An 18,875-nucleotide genomic window follows, 5' to 3' on the forward strand; every position below is an offset into this window, starting at 1 on the left:
TTTTCAAAGAGAACCGGAATTCTTGCCGAGATAGGATCGAATTTCTCTCGTAGCAATGTTTTTTTACGGCTGGCAATACGATCACGAATTGTATTGAATCAAATTGGAACCAAGTTAAGCTGTTGTTAGATCACAAAACTCGGGTCGATAAAACAATTACAGGGCTACTTCAACATCAGATTACTATTGGGCACAAGTTCGCTTTAGCAATTGGGCAGCATAGTTCTACAGCAAGAATGCCGATGACTGTCACGACATTTTTAGGGTAGTTGGCACACGATTGGCATCAGACATGCTTTTAAAGCTCAAGCAAGATTTGGAACGCTTCGTTATCCCTATGGGTCATGCAAGATGCTAGCGAGTGGCATCAAGTGTGTCTGGATGGAAGGTCCACAATTTCAGCCAAACGTTTTTATGCGACGGCGTGAGTGGATGCGTACATTCCTATCCTACAGCAGTCATCAGTTGCTGTGCCGTCATCTTACGCATTTGACCCGAGAAGTGAACGGGCTTGAAGTGCTTCCTGCTTTCGCGACTAATGAGCGATGGCGTATGTCGTAGACGCTGAATGTGAAAGACGATATAGCGACGGCAGCAGACGCACTACAGACAGTTGTACAGATGTCTAAGCTAAAGTCGTCAAAGGTAAGGCTGCCGGAAGAGTTGCCGTATGGGTCGACGTATGGTAATCAGTCCAACGACAGTGCTGTTTCAATTTCAAGGCCGACAAAAGAAGTAGCATACATTCGCCTTCGTCGTAACGAGAGCACATCAAGTTGTGTTGTCGTCAGCTGAAAAATATTCGTACGCGAAGGCGATGCTGGGACCCCTTCTAGACCATTTGTCACATTTGTCTAGTGCTGACTTCTATCAAGAACGTGGAAAGAAACCGTCGAGTTAAAATGCGAGAAAACCGGTGCCGTCGAATATGGACCCTTTGATGGAGATACTGCTGATGGTGACAGTGAAAGCGAATCAACCTTAATAACTGATCCTACGGAGACGATGGATACGGTGAAGCTAATGCAAAAACTCGAAAATGAAGCCGAGCACAGAGGTGAGTCGACAGATGATGACAGCGTGCCAAACGATGATGTGCTCCCGACTCAAACTATGGAACCAGCTCAAATGAACCGGAGTGTGAGCTACCGTTGTCTAAAAACGGGAACTGGCAGGGACGAGTGAGGTATCGATAAAGGAAGAGCTTCGTACCCGCAATGTGTCAGTAGGGTTTGAGTCCACGATAGAGACGACTGCGCGGCAGGTTGATATTATTAATGTTCCGAAACCTAAACGCCGGAATAAACCAAGAACCCAGATCAAGCAGTTAAAACTACCACGAGGGTCAGACAGACTAGCCGTGCACACGTACCCAAGTAATTTAACAGTATCGTTGAAGGAGCTTTTAGCTTGGGCAAGGAGCACCCCATATCTAAAGCATGTACTGGAGCAGATGGAGAAGTATCCTGTCCAGCTAGAAGACCCTTACATACGAGCCCGTTCGATGAAGTGTCACTGGGAAGTTGTACGACCGTCGGGCTACGTGCACATATTTGTCATTCCTGTTGATTTCGCACGATCGATGCGAGCGCGAGCCACAGCAATCTAGGTAGACCAGGCGTATCCTTACAGTCTCGACAGGAAGATGAAGAAACAAGGACTCAAGAGCGACGCGTCATCACCATCGACACCAAGTTCTGGAAGTTCAGTCACTTTGCTGCTGTGGCTGCCGTTGGAAGGTTGCTGTAGACTTGGAGCTGCTCTAGGAGGGTTGCTCAAAGCAAAGGTTGCTTTATTTACCTAACGTTGTCTAACAGATGATGTCTTGTGTTTATACAGAGAGTACGTTGGTGCTTTGACTGCTTACTATGATATAAGGGCGAAGTTTAAATCGTGGATCGAAGACAGGAAGTGGATCGAACAGGACTGGATGAAGATTAACCCTTGGGGAAATAGCTTTGTGTCGAAACCAAAACCGCGGGGTTTGCTCCACAAGCAGTCCAAGTCCGGCATAAGACAATTGCCAATAAGATATATCAAATTTTGCATTAAGCAAATTGCGTACAACATTTGTGACGCAATCAAATAAGCTGCGGCCCAGGCTCGACAACATCATCAGCGCTATCTCTCGAGGCTGGTTGAACGACAGTGCGATGGATTTCTGCATGGAAGCTATGGCGGGGTCAATCGGACAGACCCTAATGCTTTCAACCTTATTTGGAGTGGTGGGCTGACCAACAACCCCCAAAACATAAATACATGAGACAAAGCTCATTGTTCATCCAGTGAACTTAAATACGAATCACTGGGGTCTAATTGTGGTGCGTCAGTATCACGAGGTTGCGGCTAAAACCTTACGGGGAAGTGTGCTCATGTTCGAACCGCTTGTCGATGAAGAGTATCGAGAGCAAATTAATACGGTGTGGATGGTGTTATGAACGATGCAGAAGGGAGTGACGATGAAGTGAGCGAGGGCAAAGAAGAACTTATTGACTTCGCGAAACGCTGGCATGCTGCTTGCGGCATTGGTTACGAGCTGGAAATTAGCCCGACAGAGTGGATTGAGCGGCCACAGCAGCCTGACGCCGTTAGCGGCGGCGTTTTTGTCGTAGCACAGGGATACAGCTATCTTACAGGAGGGTATGCAACTACAAGAGCACAGAGTGTCAAAGAGAGATGTCAACCTTTAATGCTCTGGATAGTAGTGTGTCGAGCGTTCAATCGTCTCCGCGTATGACACAGACAAGGCTAGTCGAATTTACCAACTGCTGCGGAAGCAACTATAAGAGATAAAAGCTAATTTGCTAGCGTCTTAATACATATTGCTTTCTCAGTGACGTTTATTTGTGCTTAGCAACTAAGCTTGACCACAAGTAGCATATCAAACGACAGTGACTCAGTGTTATCAGCTCCTAAGGCTTCTTTGCTACAGTGTCCAGCAGCTCATAACTGCGCTCTTCGTGCTTGTCGGCCAAGATCTGAAACTCTAGCTGCACGATCCTCTTCAGTCCAGCATTGATACGCTCCAACGTTTCTCTCATCGTCGCGATTTCGACAAGCCGAGCGCGCACCAACTCATGCACCAGCGAGGTGTCATTCATTAGACGTTGTCGTTGAGGTCGGGGTCTTTTTGCTTGATTTGGTTTATGAGAGTGTGTTTATGCGAGTGCTCCTTTCTGCAAGTATGATTTGGTGCGAACATACATAATTTCTCGAAATTTTGAAAACAAATATCGAAGCCCCCTCACGATGTGGACCACATATCATTAATTAGTCGTATTTGATTATATATAGCCGCATCGTTTATAATGGCACCAGAGTATTCCAATATTAAAAAAGAGATTTTGTAATTGTCTTACCGATATTGCTGTACGATTTTATTCTCCTAGTTAATTATCTTTTCGACGCTCGGCAGTCACGAAAATTGTGACATGAAGTCGTTCGAACCCACTCCTGCCACACTAATTTTCCTATAAGCTTTTTGCTATCTATTGCGCCTTTAACCATTTGTGCAGGAGTGAGTAAAGAACTGTGGTTTCCTCGAAAATATTGCTCTGAAAGAGCTGTGGGGCACGCTGAAATTTGATGTGCCGACCTAACGAGTTACTCTTGCGCCAGCTCTTGTTGTGCTTATTTGTCAGTCTTCATTGGCGTCATTTTGTTGAGCTGGCACCGCTCATGCGCGGTTCGAGCCGTTGGACCGGTTCAGTAGCTACCGTCCTGTGATTGGTTCATATCGTACAGCACCTATACGATTGGTAGCGACGGTAGGTAGGAGCAGTTAGTGCACAAAGGACAGGAAAGACAAGTCGAAGATAGACAACATCAATCTTGTTCACTTCAGTTTTAACCAGCAAACCAACACATTTTAATGATTTGTGGGCCATCCTTTGCTCTGCGCAAGTGCCACAATACAGAATGCTTGAACTATTAATCGCATCATAGCAAACTTCGCAGTTCGAACGACTTCATGTCACAATTTTCGGGACTGCCGAGCGTCGAGTTGATAATTATTGTACTCGTCATTGAACGTTGGACCAGATTATATTAACTTACCATTTTGAATTGGCGAAACGCCTCGAGTTGGCGCCAAAAGAGAACAAGGAGTCGTCTACATTAATGCTCCTCAGCATCTCGTGCATCTAGTGAGCTATTTGCGTCCTTACTTACATGTCCGAGCCAAGTACCTCGCAGCAAGAGCAGACGCCAGTCCAGAAGGATTACGTAGTACGGTGCTTTGACTTCATGTCCAAAGCCAAGAAAAATGGTATCTTCAGAGGGCAACGGACCCGGGACCTGGTGGCTGCGTGTCTACTGATAGCACACGGCACTGTTACGACTGTGACGAGCACCTACAGCGCCGGAAATGAGACCAAGTTTGAGGTGCACATCAGTACTTTAGCGGTACATGTTCCTTATCAGCTCTTTAACGTTAGCCTCTATTATTTTACACTCTACGCGGAAGGAAGAGTTATTATGACCCAGCAGAGCGGAAGATAAGGTGCCTGTTTAAACAAGTATTTTGGGTTTTCCTTGCACTCAAAGTGGTGACGTAGGGCTCGTCACGGGGGGATTGCTCTCCATGTGTCGATCGCTTCTAGGCGTAGGAGCCATTTAAATGTAAATACACTTAAGTATCAACTTTAGAGAAGTAATCAGGGAAAATGCGTAAACACGTAAGTGTCGGGCAAAAGGCCGCGACAGGACTACAGTATCTGGCGAGGCTGCTCTTCTCTGCTGCTCTCAGGTAAGCGGCAGGCGTCAAAACGCAAAGTGGGGAGCAGCCTCCGCCAGAACACCGCTGTTCCGCAAAAGGTAGATTAGTATATAAATAGCAGATAGGTCAGTACTAAACTCTAGATAAATGCACTCTCGTTGAGTACACCATCTTGGCAGCGCACAGCCAACGATGTTCTTGTGCATACAGTCCTTGGTATAGTCCTTCGCCATTGCACGCATGTGTACTCAGTGTGGCCGGTTGTAGTGCAGCCGCAAGCTGCACTGCCAGGCGCATGAGTGTCCTTGGGATGTGTCTTGCAGACACTGGCAGACGCATTGCACTGGCGCTCGACACGCAGGTAAGTTCGCAGCTCACACTCCCACTTGATCTCCGCGACGCACTTGGAAGTCGGTACGATCGCACACGCGCATCCTCGCTGCCGCCATAGTCCTAGCAGTAGCGTAGCCAAAGCCCATAAGCAATAGCAGTCCACTCAGCAGCAGCACTCCCACTCGATCGCCCTCGTCTTCATCAAGGTCGCTCAGGTACAGCCTCCGCATCAACAGCGCAGTAGCAGTAGTCGTAGTCATGTCGGTGGATACGTTGTCGTCGCTCGACACAATAGGTAAGATCTTCATGACCTTGCGAAAGTTTGCACTGCAAGTGCCTTTGTCATGATATCGGCCACCATTTCATCAGTTCCGATGTGCTGGGTCGTAAGTTGCTTCAACCCCACGTGGCGTCTGATCATGTGGTACTTGCTGTCGATATTTTTCGATTTCGAATGTTTGCCAGATTTCGCAGTTAAGGTCATGGCTCCTTGATTGTCTCCAAAAACGTTGAGGTACTGAATGCTTCCAGCTCAACTCCTTACATAGGCCAGCAAGCCACAACAAGTCCTTGGTCGCCTCTGCCATTGCTACGTACTCCGCTTCACAGGTACTGAGTGCGCTGATCTATTGCTTTCGAGATGCGTAGGAGATGACGTTGTCGTCCAGCATAGTGATGTAGCCACTGATACTCCGTCGATCCACAGGGTCGTTCGCATAATCAGCATCGGAGTAACCACTGACTTGCACATCAGTCTGTAGCTTCACATTCATCACTAGTCCGTAGTCACATGTAGCCTTCAGGTAACGAATCACCCTCTTGGCTTGTTCGTAATGCATATGATCGTAGCTCGCAAGATTCTTGCCCATGTGTCGGGTAATATGAGCTATGTCAGGTCTCGATGCACTAAAGAGGTACTGGAGAGCACCCACTAGCTCTCTGTAGGGAAGATACTCCTTCGAAGCAGGCACGTCTGGCTTCGAGGGCGTTGTAGCTTCTGGTGTAGCGCAGCCATTACAGTTCTCCACATGAAAACGCTTCAACACCTCCAGTACGTACTGCTTCTGGTAGTATACAATTTGCCGGCGCGGTCGGTCAATCAAAATCTCGATGCCTAAAAAATATTTGACTGTGCCCATCGTCGTAAGCTCGAATGTCTCTTACAGTGAGGCAGCAATCGTGGCACACAGGTCACGTGGTCCCATCAGCAGTAGACCGTCCACATAAACAGTCAGTAGCAACTTGACTTTACCATCTTCCCTCAATGCATATAGTCCATAGTCAGAGTCCGTCCTAGTAAAGCTCATCGCCGCAAGCTTCGGATGAAGCGTGCGATTCCAAACGTTCGGTGCTCGCTTCAGTCCGTACAGGCACTTCAACAACCTGCAAATGGATCCAGGTCCATCCACCTGGAAGCCAGGAGGCTGCTCCATGGAGATAGTCTCGTCCAAGGCTCCATACAGAAAAGCCGTCTTCACGTCAAATTGCCAACCTCTTTGTTCAGCATAGTAGATAGCCGCTCGTATGGTTTCGGGCCGGATCACAGGTGCATAGGTCTCAGAGTAGTTAATACCAAGTTGTTGTTTGAATCCGTGGATCACTAGTCGCGCTTTGAATCGTTTGATTCGTCCACACTCGTCTCGCTTCACAACAAAGACCCACCTACACGTTATCACCTTCACTTTCTTGGCCTCTTTGCGGGGTACAAGTTTCCAGGTCTTGTCACCTTTCAACTTTTGAAGTTCCACCAACATTGCAACTCTCCACTGCTGCCAGTACTTGCTTGCGCGTGTTTGTTTGTACGTCGTCGGAATTTGCACATCCGTGGTCGTAGCCTGCACTAGGTCTACCACGTAATCCGATAATCGAACGTTCGCCTTCTGCTTCCTTCTTGGTCGCTTTAGGCAGGGCTCTCTTGATGGAGGTTGAGTCTCGAAGCCACTTGTCTCCTTCTCCACCGTTGCAGGTTTCTTCTTTGTTCTGCGTCTATTGCGCTTCCTTGCTTCCGAGCCTTCCTTGATCTCTTCAGCAGACTCCTGCAACACGGCTGGTGCTGCAACACCAGCAGTCTCCGCACTGTCCTTGCTCACAGGTGCGTCAGCGATTGACAAACTCCCACTCGAACTTAACTCAGTTTCTGCAGGTTCGTCAGCACGTGGTACCGCCTCAAGTGGCTTCTACGAACTAAAGATGCTGTCACTCCAACCTGGAAGGTACGTCTCCATGTTGGTTTGATGCGCGCCACAGGTACAGTCTCGAGTAGAGTATGATCATCATTAAAGAATGCGCTCTCTAACAGGTGCTTCATGTAGATACCATCAGTCGTCAACTCCTCATGGAACTTCACATTCCCACTACGAGGTGTCACCACTTGAGCTGTCACCAGGTCAATGAGCTTGTAGCCTAGGGTCGATTCACTGTAACCCAGTAATAAGCACAGTCTTGCCCTTGCTTCCAGTTTTCTTTCGTTTGTCTTGACTAAGGGGGAACACGCACGTGTGCTAGACAGTCCCAAGTACGCAAGTCAGCCAGCATAGACTCCGATTCGTACAGTTTCTGGCGCAGGGACACCGATCCTAAGGGCTTGGTGGGCAACCAGTTCAACGTCGTCACCACATGCAGAAAGGCTCCCTACAAGGAGTTGGGCATGTGTGTAGCCATCAGCATCGCTCTGATCCTTGGTAGAACCACGCCGTTAGCACGTTCCACAATGCCGTTATCTTGAGGAGAGTAGGCGTTCGTAAACTGCTGCTCAATCTCTTGGTCGACGCAGTAGTCACTTAGCTCCTTGCTTGCAAATTCACCTCCTTCGTCAGAGTGTAGTCGTCGCACCTTCTTATCAGGAAAGTGAGTTCGCAGCCTGTTCAACAGGACCTTGATGTGGAACGTTGCTTCACTCTTCTTCTTGAGTAGGAACGGCCACTTGTACCTTGTAGACTCATCTATGATGAAGAGAAACATAGTAGCTCCAGACTGTTCGTTCACAGAGCAAATGTCCATCATGAGAGTCTTTCAAAGGCTCGGACTTCCGCGATGGAATTCGTTTATAAGACATTATTTTCGCCTTGCTGGCAGCACAAGCAACGCACTCGTAGGAAGTCAGACCTTTTGCATTCATCTTAACTCCAACATCGAGTTTGTTTGCCAACACTTTCACCGTCTCCATGCTCATATGACCAATTCGTTGATGAAGCAGCTCCATGGCTTTCTTGCTGTCCATGTCCTCTTTTAGGGCCACCATCATTATCACTTCAGTCACTCGCTCTGCACGTAGTCGGTAGATACAGTCATGAATCATGAACTTGAGTGATGTGCTTGGCTTGGAAATCCAAGCAGTCTGTTGGTTTTCTGAGCCTGTCAGATTGAAGTTGCCCTTCATTTGCAGGTAGCTCAAACTAATGATGTTCACCCTCGCGCTCGGTGTGTACACCACGTCGTCCAGGAGACGGTCCTCGAGCTGGTCAGTTGCCTTGGTTCTGGCTCACAGCGCTGACTTGACGAGAGTTAGGCGGTCTGTTGGCACGACGGTCTTTAAATCGACGTGGAGACATGTTCCGCCCTTGGTAGTTGTCACGTCGAGGTGAAGGTCCTCGGGCTCTCGAAGGATTATCACGCCACGGCTGCTGCAGGGATGACGGTCCATAGAGACTCAGTCGATCATCGCGTTGGGGCGGCGGTCCATAGCGACTCGGTCTCTCGTTACGCCACGGCTACTGACGCGGTGGAGATCAGTAACGCCCTGGAGACCCTCTTGGTTCACGTCCTCGCAGCGACGGAGAACGGCCTTTTCCTCTTGGTGGGGATCGTTCTCGATTGAAGAATCGGGGTGGTGAACGACTTCGTCCTCGTCCTTATATAGGAGGGTCATAGTGTCCAACATCTTGCCTTCAAAGTCCTCTCTCGTACGCACTCTCCAAGTTAGGTCTGTAGTCATTGCGCATCCTTGGTTCTTGGCGTCTGTTAAACCCGGCGTCAGGAGACCTCGATAACTATCCCCCGACACAGCCGAACCCCCTTGTGATTCTGCTTGATTGCGCCATGGCTCAAGTGTAGGTCCTTTCGAGCTAGTCGACAGTCCTTGCCCCAAGAAGTAGATGACGGATTCTCACGTAGGCCCTAAACCAGCTGTAGACCCGCCACCTTCCCACTGATTCTGCGCGGTGCTCGATACAGTAGGCTGCATACTTTGCTGTAGAGTAGCTTGTACATCCTGTTGAACAGCAGGTTGTCCAGTAGGTTGCACTTCGCGTTGTACCGCAGATTGTATGGCAGTCTGCAGAGCTACCGGCACTTGCAGTGTAGGCAGTTAGGTTGGCTGTCGCTGCTGTAGTCATTGCCCTCCAACTTGTATGTGTTGAACAGGAACTTCAACCTGCAGCTGCAGTCGCTGCGCTACTTGCGCAACCGACGATTGAGTGCGTTGCGTACTTGCATGTGCACCTTCAACAACGTGCCGCTCTCCTAGTTGCTCAGATGTCTCTGAAATGTCGGCTTCTTCGGGTACATGGAGTTTGACCTTGTCCTTGATCCGTTCCGACGTGAGCAACTTGCATTGAATGCGCGACCGGTTGTCTGGTCTGCGCACGCAGCTGGTCTCGCTGGTGCTCAGCAGCGCGCAGTCGTTGTAGAGCTTCAGCAAGTGTAAGTGCCTTACGATCATGGTTGCTAAGCCAATCGCCATCACGTGCGAGATTTTCAAACGTGTCACGCTGTTCGACAGTAGTAGGCTTGCATGTTGTCACTCAGCGAACTCACCATTAGCTTGATGTAGAAGTATCCCGTTCTTCGCAATGTCGTCAACGCACTGCGATACCGACTCGTTTGGCTTGAGCCGGCGCGGCACTAGCTCTTGCAGTAGGTAATCGGGATTAATGCCATCTCCAGCCTCAAAGTGCTGCGTAATCGCATCGTAGAGCATAGCGGCGGCGTTTATATTTTCGTGGATGTCGTCAACCTTGAACGTCGTACGTAGGTCAACCGACAGCGATAACGCAAGCGCTGAGAGCGCCTTGTTCTTGCGCGACTTGTACCACACGCGATATTTGTCACGACGCATGCCTTCCACGGCATCGTAGCGCTCAGGGCCGTAGGTGAGGTCTCCCAGCATCTTCGGCTCGAAGTGCAGCGGCACCTCGATCTTCCAGGCCTTGTAGTCGCCCTTCAGATGGAGCTTGGACAGCTTGATCGGGGTCGAGTTGATGAGGACCTTGATGTACTTAGCCAGCTCGCCGTCGCTGTAGCGGCCAGTAGCGCTCATGTTGTCTAGAGGGCGCCACGGATCGTCGGGGTCTCGGTCGTCGTTTTGTTGGTTTTGTGGCGACTGGGGAGGATTGTCAACTGTCACGGATTCTTCCGTGCTCGTCGATGAAAGCTTATGCATACTTTCGAGTAGCATTTGGAATAACGGGCGGCCACCCGGGATTCCAGCCGATGGGCGAATTAGTCGTTCTGCATCACTGTGCGACAGTGTTGCGTCACTGTTCAAGCTTTCCTGCCAATGGGGTCGAAGCTTGATATTGATTGGTCGAAATTCCAGAACTTGTGTCTGGAACACCAGCAGCCACGTCAGTCGCAGACTGCGCCTTGATTGGGCGCATAGCCAGTGGTGACGTATGTTTGTCACGAGGGGATTGCTCTCCATGTGTCGATCGCTTCTAAGCGTAGGAGCCATTTAAATGTAAATACACTTAAGTATCAGATTTAGGAAAGTAATCAGGAAATAACGTAAGCACGTAAGTTCCGGGCAAAAGGCCGAGACAGGACTGCGGTATCTGGCGAGGCTGCTCTTCTCTGCTGCTCTCGGGTGAGCGGCAGGCGTCAAAACGCAAAGTGGGGAGCAGCCTCCGCCAGAACACCGCTGCTCCGCAAAAGGTAGATTAGTATACAAATAGCAGATAGGTCAATACGAAACTCTAGATAAATGCACTCTCGTTGAGTACACCATCTTGGCAGCGCACAGCCAACGATGGTCTTGTGCATACAGTTCTTGGTATAGTCCTTCGCCATTACACGCATGTGTACTCAGTGTAGCCGGTTGTAGTGCAGCCACAAGCTGCACTGCCACGCATATGAGTGTCCTTGGGGTGTGTCTTGCAGACACTGACAGTGGACGGTGGCTCGTAGACGGGGACACCGGACACTGGCAGACTGCATTGCACTGGCGCTCGACACGCAGGTAAGTTCACAGCTCACACTCAAATCGTTACGTAATCGGATTTGCTGCTGTTCAGTTGCGTACTTTCTTGTATTTTTTTGCGCGAATGCATGTGGTTTTGGGAATTGCCCAATCAAATGACCGCCTCAAAGGCAACCCGTTTACCGTAAACCTGGGGCATCTGAAAAGAGTTTTAAAATAGTATTGTAGCGCAAAAACGACCTAATTCTGACCACAGTTTTGAAATCTACGCCCGATTTTACCCCTTGTATCTAGTTGTTGCTAGAGGATTTGGGCTGTTAAATCTTCATAGCAGATGGCTACATTCATAGTAGATGGCTACATTCTGGTCTAGGCAGAGAATAAAATCAAGCGTACAATAATAATCTCTCAATTTTTAGATACACGCTGCGGGTGTCTCTCTGCTTTTAACATCGCTTAAACCTACGTAGTCAAGATGGCAGACCAAGACCTGCGCTTTCTAACAATACAACACGGGTTACTTAACCCACCTGGAGTGTCTCCACGCCTCGCACATCCAGCGTCCGTAGCCGCCATGGCAGGTGCAGCGCAACGAAGGAGAATCTCCACGCGGTCCACACCTCTTCCACTTTGGTCCAACCCACATACACGCGAGCTCTGCTTCGACGTCTATTTCCATCTCCCCGGTCGCTCAGCACTCGGAAGACTCTCGGTCCACCGTTCGCAGTCTCTAACCTGCATGCGGGCAGCACTACAACGTCACTTCGGAGTTCCATTCGAGCATCAACAACTCTTTCTCCACGATGAACAACTCGAAGGCGACGACGACTTAATCGACTACGGGTTACAAGATAAAAGCGTCGTAATCGTGCGAATATCTCCGCGTTTCCGTCGTATTGGCGACGTCTTCTCTACCATCCGAACTATCCGCTTTCCTAGCCCCATATCAAGACTAGAAGACTTTCAGATCGTAGAGATCCCAGCTAAACTACCACCTTTGCGCATCGTATTGCAGCGAATCTTCCATGCCGTCTCCTACCTCACACTTCTCGACCGCAAGCAGGAGCAACGAACACATCGTCGTGTTTGGCGCACCCACGTCACGTTCTGGGACAGAGAGACGGTCTCCGTACCGTTAACCCTCGACGATAAGAGACCGTCTTCTTACGGTCTTCAAGCGAGCAGCACTGATCACGTGTCGTCTCTCCTAGCTCTAGCTAAAGTTCACGGAGTTCAGGCTCGTCTCCATCGTCCTACAAGTCATCGTTCGTCCGGAGATCTCCGCAACTTAAAAAAATGGTTTGCTAGTCTCAAATATTTCTCCGACGCTCAACTACCCGACTCAGTTTTCCAAGAACTCGCACGTACGAGCACCTACCTACGTGTACAATCTGGAGACTTTGTGTTCCGTCAGGGAGAAACCGGCGACTGCTTCTACGTTCTCATAACTGGTTGCGTGTCTCTAGCAGCCTACAGTACAGGCTTCTTCCGCACACTCACGCCAGGTTCGTGTTTCGGAGAGATCAGTCTCATTGAGCCTCAAGGTCTACGGACTGCGACTGCCTGTGCTACCTTCTGTACGACGTGGACGGAGCTGGCTGTGGTGTCTGGAGATCTCTATCGACGAGCCATTAAACCATACAAACAAGTAGTCTTACGAGCCACGGAGAAGGCCATCGCGTCGATCCCACGACTACACGCTCTACCGCCCCACATCGTCACGCATCTCGCATACGCTGCCAAGTCGCTTACAGCACGAGAAGGTCGACCGATTATCTGTCGTGGAGAGGAGATCAGTGTGCTGGTTGTACTGATCCAAGGCCGTGTCAAAGTCTCCAAGCCGAGCGACAAGCCGATCGTCGCTGTGATCCAAGCCCCAGCGGTCTTCGGACAAGAAGGGGCACTCGCCACGACAGCGTCACTCGCTCCATGGGATGTCGTCGCACTGGAAACTTGTGTCATGCTCTGTATCCGTAAAGACACGGTAGCGTCCTTCCTCTCGCCCCTACGAGACGTCGTACGAGCACTCATGAGCGAACACTCGCAGAGACTTCGAGACTTCACACAACGCTTCACAGACGCTGCTCCTGTACACTCAAAAGACCAAAAGAGTCTCGTCTTCCCACGTGAAGAAATCACGCCACAACTCCCCAACTCACGGCTACACGAGCTTGCAAGACCAGCCACCAGCGATCGGAGACAGACAAGACACGTCTCTCCTCGTAAACGCCCGACCACAAGAGCCTCTCCGTCGTGTTCTCAAGTCCAAGCGCAGTACTTGAGTCGCGTGTTGCCTTTCAGCGGGATCATCGACCTGCCAGACCAACTGCGCTGTGCTTCACTCGACCAGAAAGACGAAGACACGAGGGTCACGACGTTGCTGACTGGGCTGCGTCGACTGCCTCCTCAAGATGTCCACCTGCTGCCTGTCTGTCCCAGTTCTCCGACCGACAGGACACGTCACTACCGCTTTGCCTCCTCCAAACCCAGTCCCTAAGTCCGCCCAAACACCTCAACAACTCAAACTCGAGAGCAGCGAATCAAGAGACAAGCGAGCTTCTCCTTGATCGATGTTTCTCCCTTACGCCTCGTCGCGACGGATGTAGAACAACACATACGCTTTGGCCGACACTGCGTCTTGAGCTGTCGTGGCACTGGTGTGGCTGTCGTTGAAGTCAAACCAGCGTCTATTCACGGGGTTCTTGGCCACAGCCGTGTAGTGTCCGCCTCCTAGACCCCCCATGTGCTCCGAGACAGCGTAGAGATCGTAAAGACGCGCCGACCCGCTGTCTGGGCCGACCACAAACTCCGCCAGATCCAACTCCTGCACTGGAAACTCGACCAGCGTCGAAATCTTGTCGCGATGCATGTAGAACGAGTTCTGCGCGTACCGGAAGCGCTTGAGGTGGAAGATCAGCACCTTGGGCAGCGAGAACAGGTCGAACTTCTTGAACGCACGCACGTGGCTCTTGCACTTGGGACAGTACCACGCATCCGCTTCTCCGAGCTGCTCGCGCTCCGTAAACTTGGCCAGACAGTCGAACAGCGTCAGACGCGCTGGTTTCGACGAGATCTCCAGACTTTTCATCGACTCGTGGAGCTCCACTCGCTTGGCCGACGTCTCGTCGTAGCCCTGTTGGTATCTGTTGAGTGGTATGGTTAGAAACAAGTCGATAAGGAGCACACAAGAGCACAGAATAAAGACGTACCCATTGCGTTTCCACTCGAGGGTGAAGCTGAACGGTCTGTTCGAGTTGCCAGACACGTCCACAGGCTCGTTGTCGCGTGGGAGATCGTTGAGAAACGTCGTTGCTCCGTTCGGTTCCGTCACATGAAGACGATAGGGCAGTCGCTGGTCCTGCCGACATCCAAAACTCGCGTCGGACTCCTTGTCTGCTTCTCCTGTAGCCACAAGGCGATGTACCACTCGCCACACCTTCTCGTGGATCTCTGCTTTCGTCCACGTCGTGTCAATGGACACCAGAAGCGGCGTATTGAACAGCTCCACCTCCACGCGACGTTGCTTTGGCCCATACCCTTCCTCTACCAACATGTCGTAGCCATCGGAAGTCGCACGTCCATCCACAGGCGACGCCACGGGCGCTTGATGCAGCAACTCGACCAGATGCATCTGCTTACGTTCCGACTCGGATTCCAGCGTGCCTAACCTTCTCGGACCAGCAGGACGGATCGTAGGAGACGAGAACGAGTACTCTGTCACTGGCAGCTCCAGCTCGTACGCATGAAGAACGTCTTCGCGCACGCGTTCGACGGAAAACTTGTCTGAATAGGCCTTGATGATGCGATGGTTCCATACCTCCACGAAGAAGAGCCGGGAGATAGGGACCTCCGACAATTGACTGAGTTTCTCCTTGGCATCTTGTAAGCTACAAGCGTCTTTGGGTAGATGTAAGGCGTACTTCATCGGGATGTCTCCATTGGCCCAGAACAGCTGCACCTGAACCCCCACCGCCTCGTTGTTCGGGATGGGTACAGAGAGACTCATGTACGGGTCAAACGTGACCGATTCGTGGCCACAATCAGCGTCTGAACACGTCACGTGGCTGCGTAATTGGCCCATAAAGTTGTCCACAATGACACTGTCGTTACGTCGCAGGAACTGCTGCCATTCTTCTCGAGCCACGTCGGCGTCACTGCGGCCATTACGCTCCACCGGTTTCGTGTACGGCTTGGCCTTGACGCGATTGAGGTCTTCGTGGAGCCCATCGAGCAGAAAATTCATCAGTTCCTGACTGTCTTGTTGCTGGTATCCTGCAAACTGCGGCGCATATTGTCCAATCACCGACTTGAGCTTCGTGGGCGTCACCACCTTGAATTCATTGCTCCACATCTTCCGTAACAGACTCGCAAAGTCCACCGCCATGATGCCTTTCATCCCTAACGGATTATCTCGGTTGATCTCCTTCGTAAAGCACAACGTACCCGTCTCTGGGACTTTCTTCAGAAAATATTCTCGCAATGGCGCCGTGTTGATCAAGCACTGCAGCATACTGTTCATAAAGCATGTGTTGCCCAGATTGGAGAGACCCACGACGCCCTCAAACTCCGGTCGACCACGTCCTGCTTCAAAGTCCCGCCCATATCTGTAAGAAGACGCCGGAGAGTGCGTGGAGACGGGCGATGCGACGACAGTGGACGCGTTCACAGCCTTGTGGGTGCCTACCGGGCACAGCAACTCATCTTGCGCATCCATCCAGCGCTTATTGCCGCCCACATCCAGCTCGACCCGAAGAGAGTCGTCCATCTCGATTTTCTGGACGTCCGTGACGCGCGCTATACGCCACTCTGGGAAGCTTTTGCCACTCACGACTCTACCCACGAGGATCTCGTCATTCAGCTGGAAATTGCGCCAATTCCGGACCTTTGTGTGCAGCGGAGCGAGGCGCGTCGACGTACGGTTGACCCACTCGTCCCACTTGGCTGTCCAGCCGCGATAATGCACCTTCACCTGCGTCTCCGCCAGGTCCACCACACGAGACTCGTACCATTTATTGTCGGTATCCAGCGCGTCGATCAGCTGGTCTTTCTGCAGCCTAAACCGCCACGCTTCAGCCTGAATCTCACTATAGAACTTGCCGTGTCTCCAATCTCTTGATCCAGCCTCTTGGGGAGCGAGAAACCTTCCTTCCACGAGCAAATGGTGCAGTTTCTTCTTGCCAGGCTTGTAATCGCGTTGTTCCAGCTGCAATTCGCCCACGGTAGTGCTCTCCACGAGGATATCTGGGTCGTTAGAGCTCGTAAAGCCGTTTGTCGGGCGCTCCTCCTTCACCACGGCGTCTCTGAGTGGCGTCCACGACGACTCCTCATCCATCCTGTAACAAACTTGCACTGCGTCCATCAGGTTCTCTTCGGTAACATCTGGGAACATTTCACTAAGTTGCGACTCAGCTGCCACCTTCCAGATCTTCAATTGCAGCTCCTTGAGTGAGCATTTCTCGCTTGCTGTGAGTATTAAAGGCTTCTGCTCGGTGTCTATCAGCTCCACAGGCCCTTCCAGACCCGTACGCCACCCCAGCACCTAATATAGTAAGTAGCTTGAGTATGCGACCATTATTTGCCCTCATATAGTAGATAATTACCTCGAAAATGACGGGATTGACCTCCACAATCCGATTTTTGGCAGGTCCACGGGTTATTACAGGTCTGGAGATCTCCCAGTCGAAGCTGAAGCGATCGGACAGTTGATTCCACACTTTCTGACTCACTAGGCGGTAGTCCCTGTCCTCTACCTGGGTATAGCGACAGTAACGGCGTTAAAACGATGTATCTCCGGCTCTAGAAGTGCGTTGTGCCCCGTACCAGCATGGGTTTAAGCACCGCCACCCCACGCTTACGACTACTGAGCTCCAACTCCAGTAACGGGGCGTTCTGGACCCGTAGATCGCTGTTTCTGCGCGGTACGGCGTCGTCCGAGTCGTCCGCGTCATCGTCCGTATCGTCGCTAGGAGACGCGCCCAGCACATTCGTCCACCACGTGGAGGACACTAGGAACCAGTCGTCGCCCTCCTGGAGCTGATCCTCGCGCAGCTGCCGCTCCAGCTCCGCCGCCAGCTTCTCCATCTGGTTAATTGGCGTCATGGGTCGGGGCCGGTAGACTCTACCGGTATATGCCTGAGGAAAGACGCACGTACGGCATGCGAGTTTTAGCCAATGAAATGAAGGAATGAGCTTCATTTTATTGACAATTTGTTGTGGTCCACAGCACCACTTTCCGTTTTTCTGTTTTCACAGCACTTTCCATAAATAAAACAAAATGAGGGTCCTGTAGCCAATACTATACCGGCGTTAGCCGCAAAAAATTTAATTGTTTCTGTGAAGCCTCGTAGTCGTGAAATTGTCGTGAAAAGTCATTTTACTTCTCTCACTTCATGAACACAAATATGTTGCTAGCTACTTTACCCATGCTTCACACTTTTTAGAAAAATACTGGCTTAAAGGACGAGTAACAGAACTTGTAAAGACTCGTTTTCAAAACTGCCGCAGGCTCGCTGCAGCGAAAATGGCTATTTCTACAAAGGAATGTACAATCGCCGCTTGACAAAAAGAGACTACCACCAGTCTAAAACAAACCAAATATGCTTCGGCGAACAAGTTTATGCGAACCACTTAAGATAAATTAAATCCAAGTTTTGGAGCGCTCGCTACAAGCAGCAAGGGATAACAGCGCTCTTACGGTGGTGGAACAGCCTGTGACGATGCAGCCGGAGCCTAATTCACGTGACAGCTACGACAACAAAGACTGGAAAAGCTGTGGCGACATTCGTAGACAGAATCGTCGAAATCTCCGATACCAGTGATCGCTTTAATTTTCTCCAACAACGTTTGCCATTCTGCCTGCGCCTTCGAGACAAAACAGCTGCTGACGAAAATTTTATCCGAGACCCCCCCCCCCGCGCGCTTCGATGTGATGACTTATCGGTGCTCGATTATTCCTTGGCAACCACAGTTAAAAAAATTACAACCTCGTGTACCTTTTTTCTTGGATGTTGGTATGATTCAAGGTGACAAACCGTACTTAAAAGTCGCTACGAAACCAGATTGGGATCCATCGAGCTGACAGGAACAACATTCGCGGGTCTGGTTCCTATCAAACCCCGTGATTGCGTTGACAACGAAGGGTATTAGAGGCAGAAAGACATCTACAGAACTTTGATGAAGGCAAGATGACACATGCCCGAAAGTCTTCAAGGGGTACAAATCTTAAGATGAATCGCTTTGGACCCCGCAAGATTGTGATAGATATGTATCGGGTGGGTTGATCGGCTTCCTCAAGCCATGCTCGAGGTGTACAAGTGGCTTCATGGCATTTTTTGGGTATTGCAGTATTGGCATAGGAGAGGCTACTGTCATGGTGTTATTCGCTAGGAAAACTTGGTTAGGTCGCATCGGTGGGTGCCCGTTGATACGTAGACGTCACGAAAATCGAAATTGTTTATTAAGAAGGAAGACGCACCGTGCAGCTGCAGGATTAATATCACCTGCATTTTTGAAGATGCGTACTTCGATTTCCATATTCTCGTTAGCCCCACCTCTCAATTTGATGCTACTGGTTACTACTAAACGTAAGAACCACATCATCGTAGACGCGACGTGCCAGGTCTTTTTCCAGCATTATGTGGCGCGCCGCAAAGGCTTCTGTATGACGCACGGCGGGCGTCAGTAGTGCAA

General features: G+C 50.5%; 2 protein-coding genes across 2 annotated transcripts; one reads left to right on the forward strand and one right to left on the reverse strand.

Annotated features, from left to right (window-relative positions):
• Positions 1-11,760: 11,760 nt before the first annotated feature.
• Positions 11,761-13,174, forward strand: PITG_11430 (uncharacterized protein; the record flags this gene model as incomplete). Its single annotated transcript, XM_002900966.1, has 2 exons — positions 11,761-13,017; positions 13,061-13,174. 2 exons carry the CDS (start codon positions 11,761-11,763, stop codon positions 13,172-13,174), a joined length of 1,371 nt encoding a protein of 456 aa, XP_002901012.1.
• Positions 13,175-13,767: 593 nt separating this feature from the next.
• PITG_11431 (ubiquitin-specific protease, putative) lies at positions 13,768-17,267 on the reverse strand (the record flags this gene model as incomplete). Its single annotated transcript, XM_002900967.1, has 4 exons — positions 13,768-14,329; positions 14,396-16,725; positions 16,787-16,936; positions 17,007-17,267. 4 exons carry the CDS (start codon positions 17,265-17,267, stop codon positions 13,768-13,770), a joined length of 3,303 nt encoding a protein of 1,100 aa, XP_002901013.1.
• Positions 17,268-18,875: the final 1,608 nt, after the last annotated feature.

The sequence above is a fragment of the Phytophthora infestans genome, genomic scaffold, assembly GCF_000142945.1.
Source record: "Phytophthora infestans T30-4 supercont1.23 genomic scaffold, whole genome shotgun sequence".
Taxonomy (NCBI): Eukaryota; Oomycota; class Peronosporomycetes; order Peronosporales; family Peronosporaceae; genus Phytophthora; species Phytophthora infestans.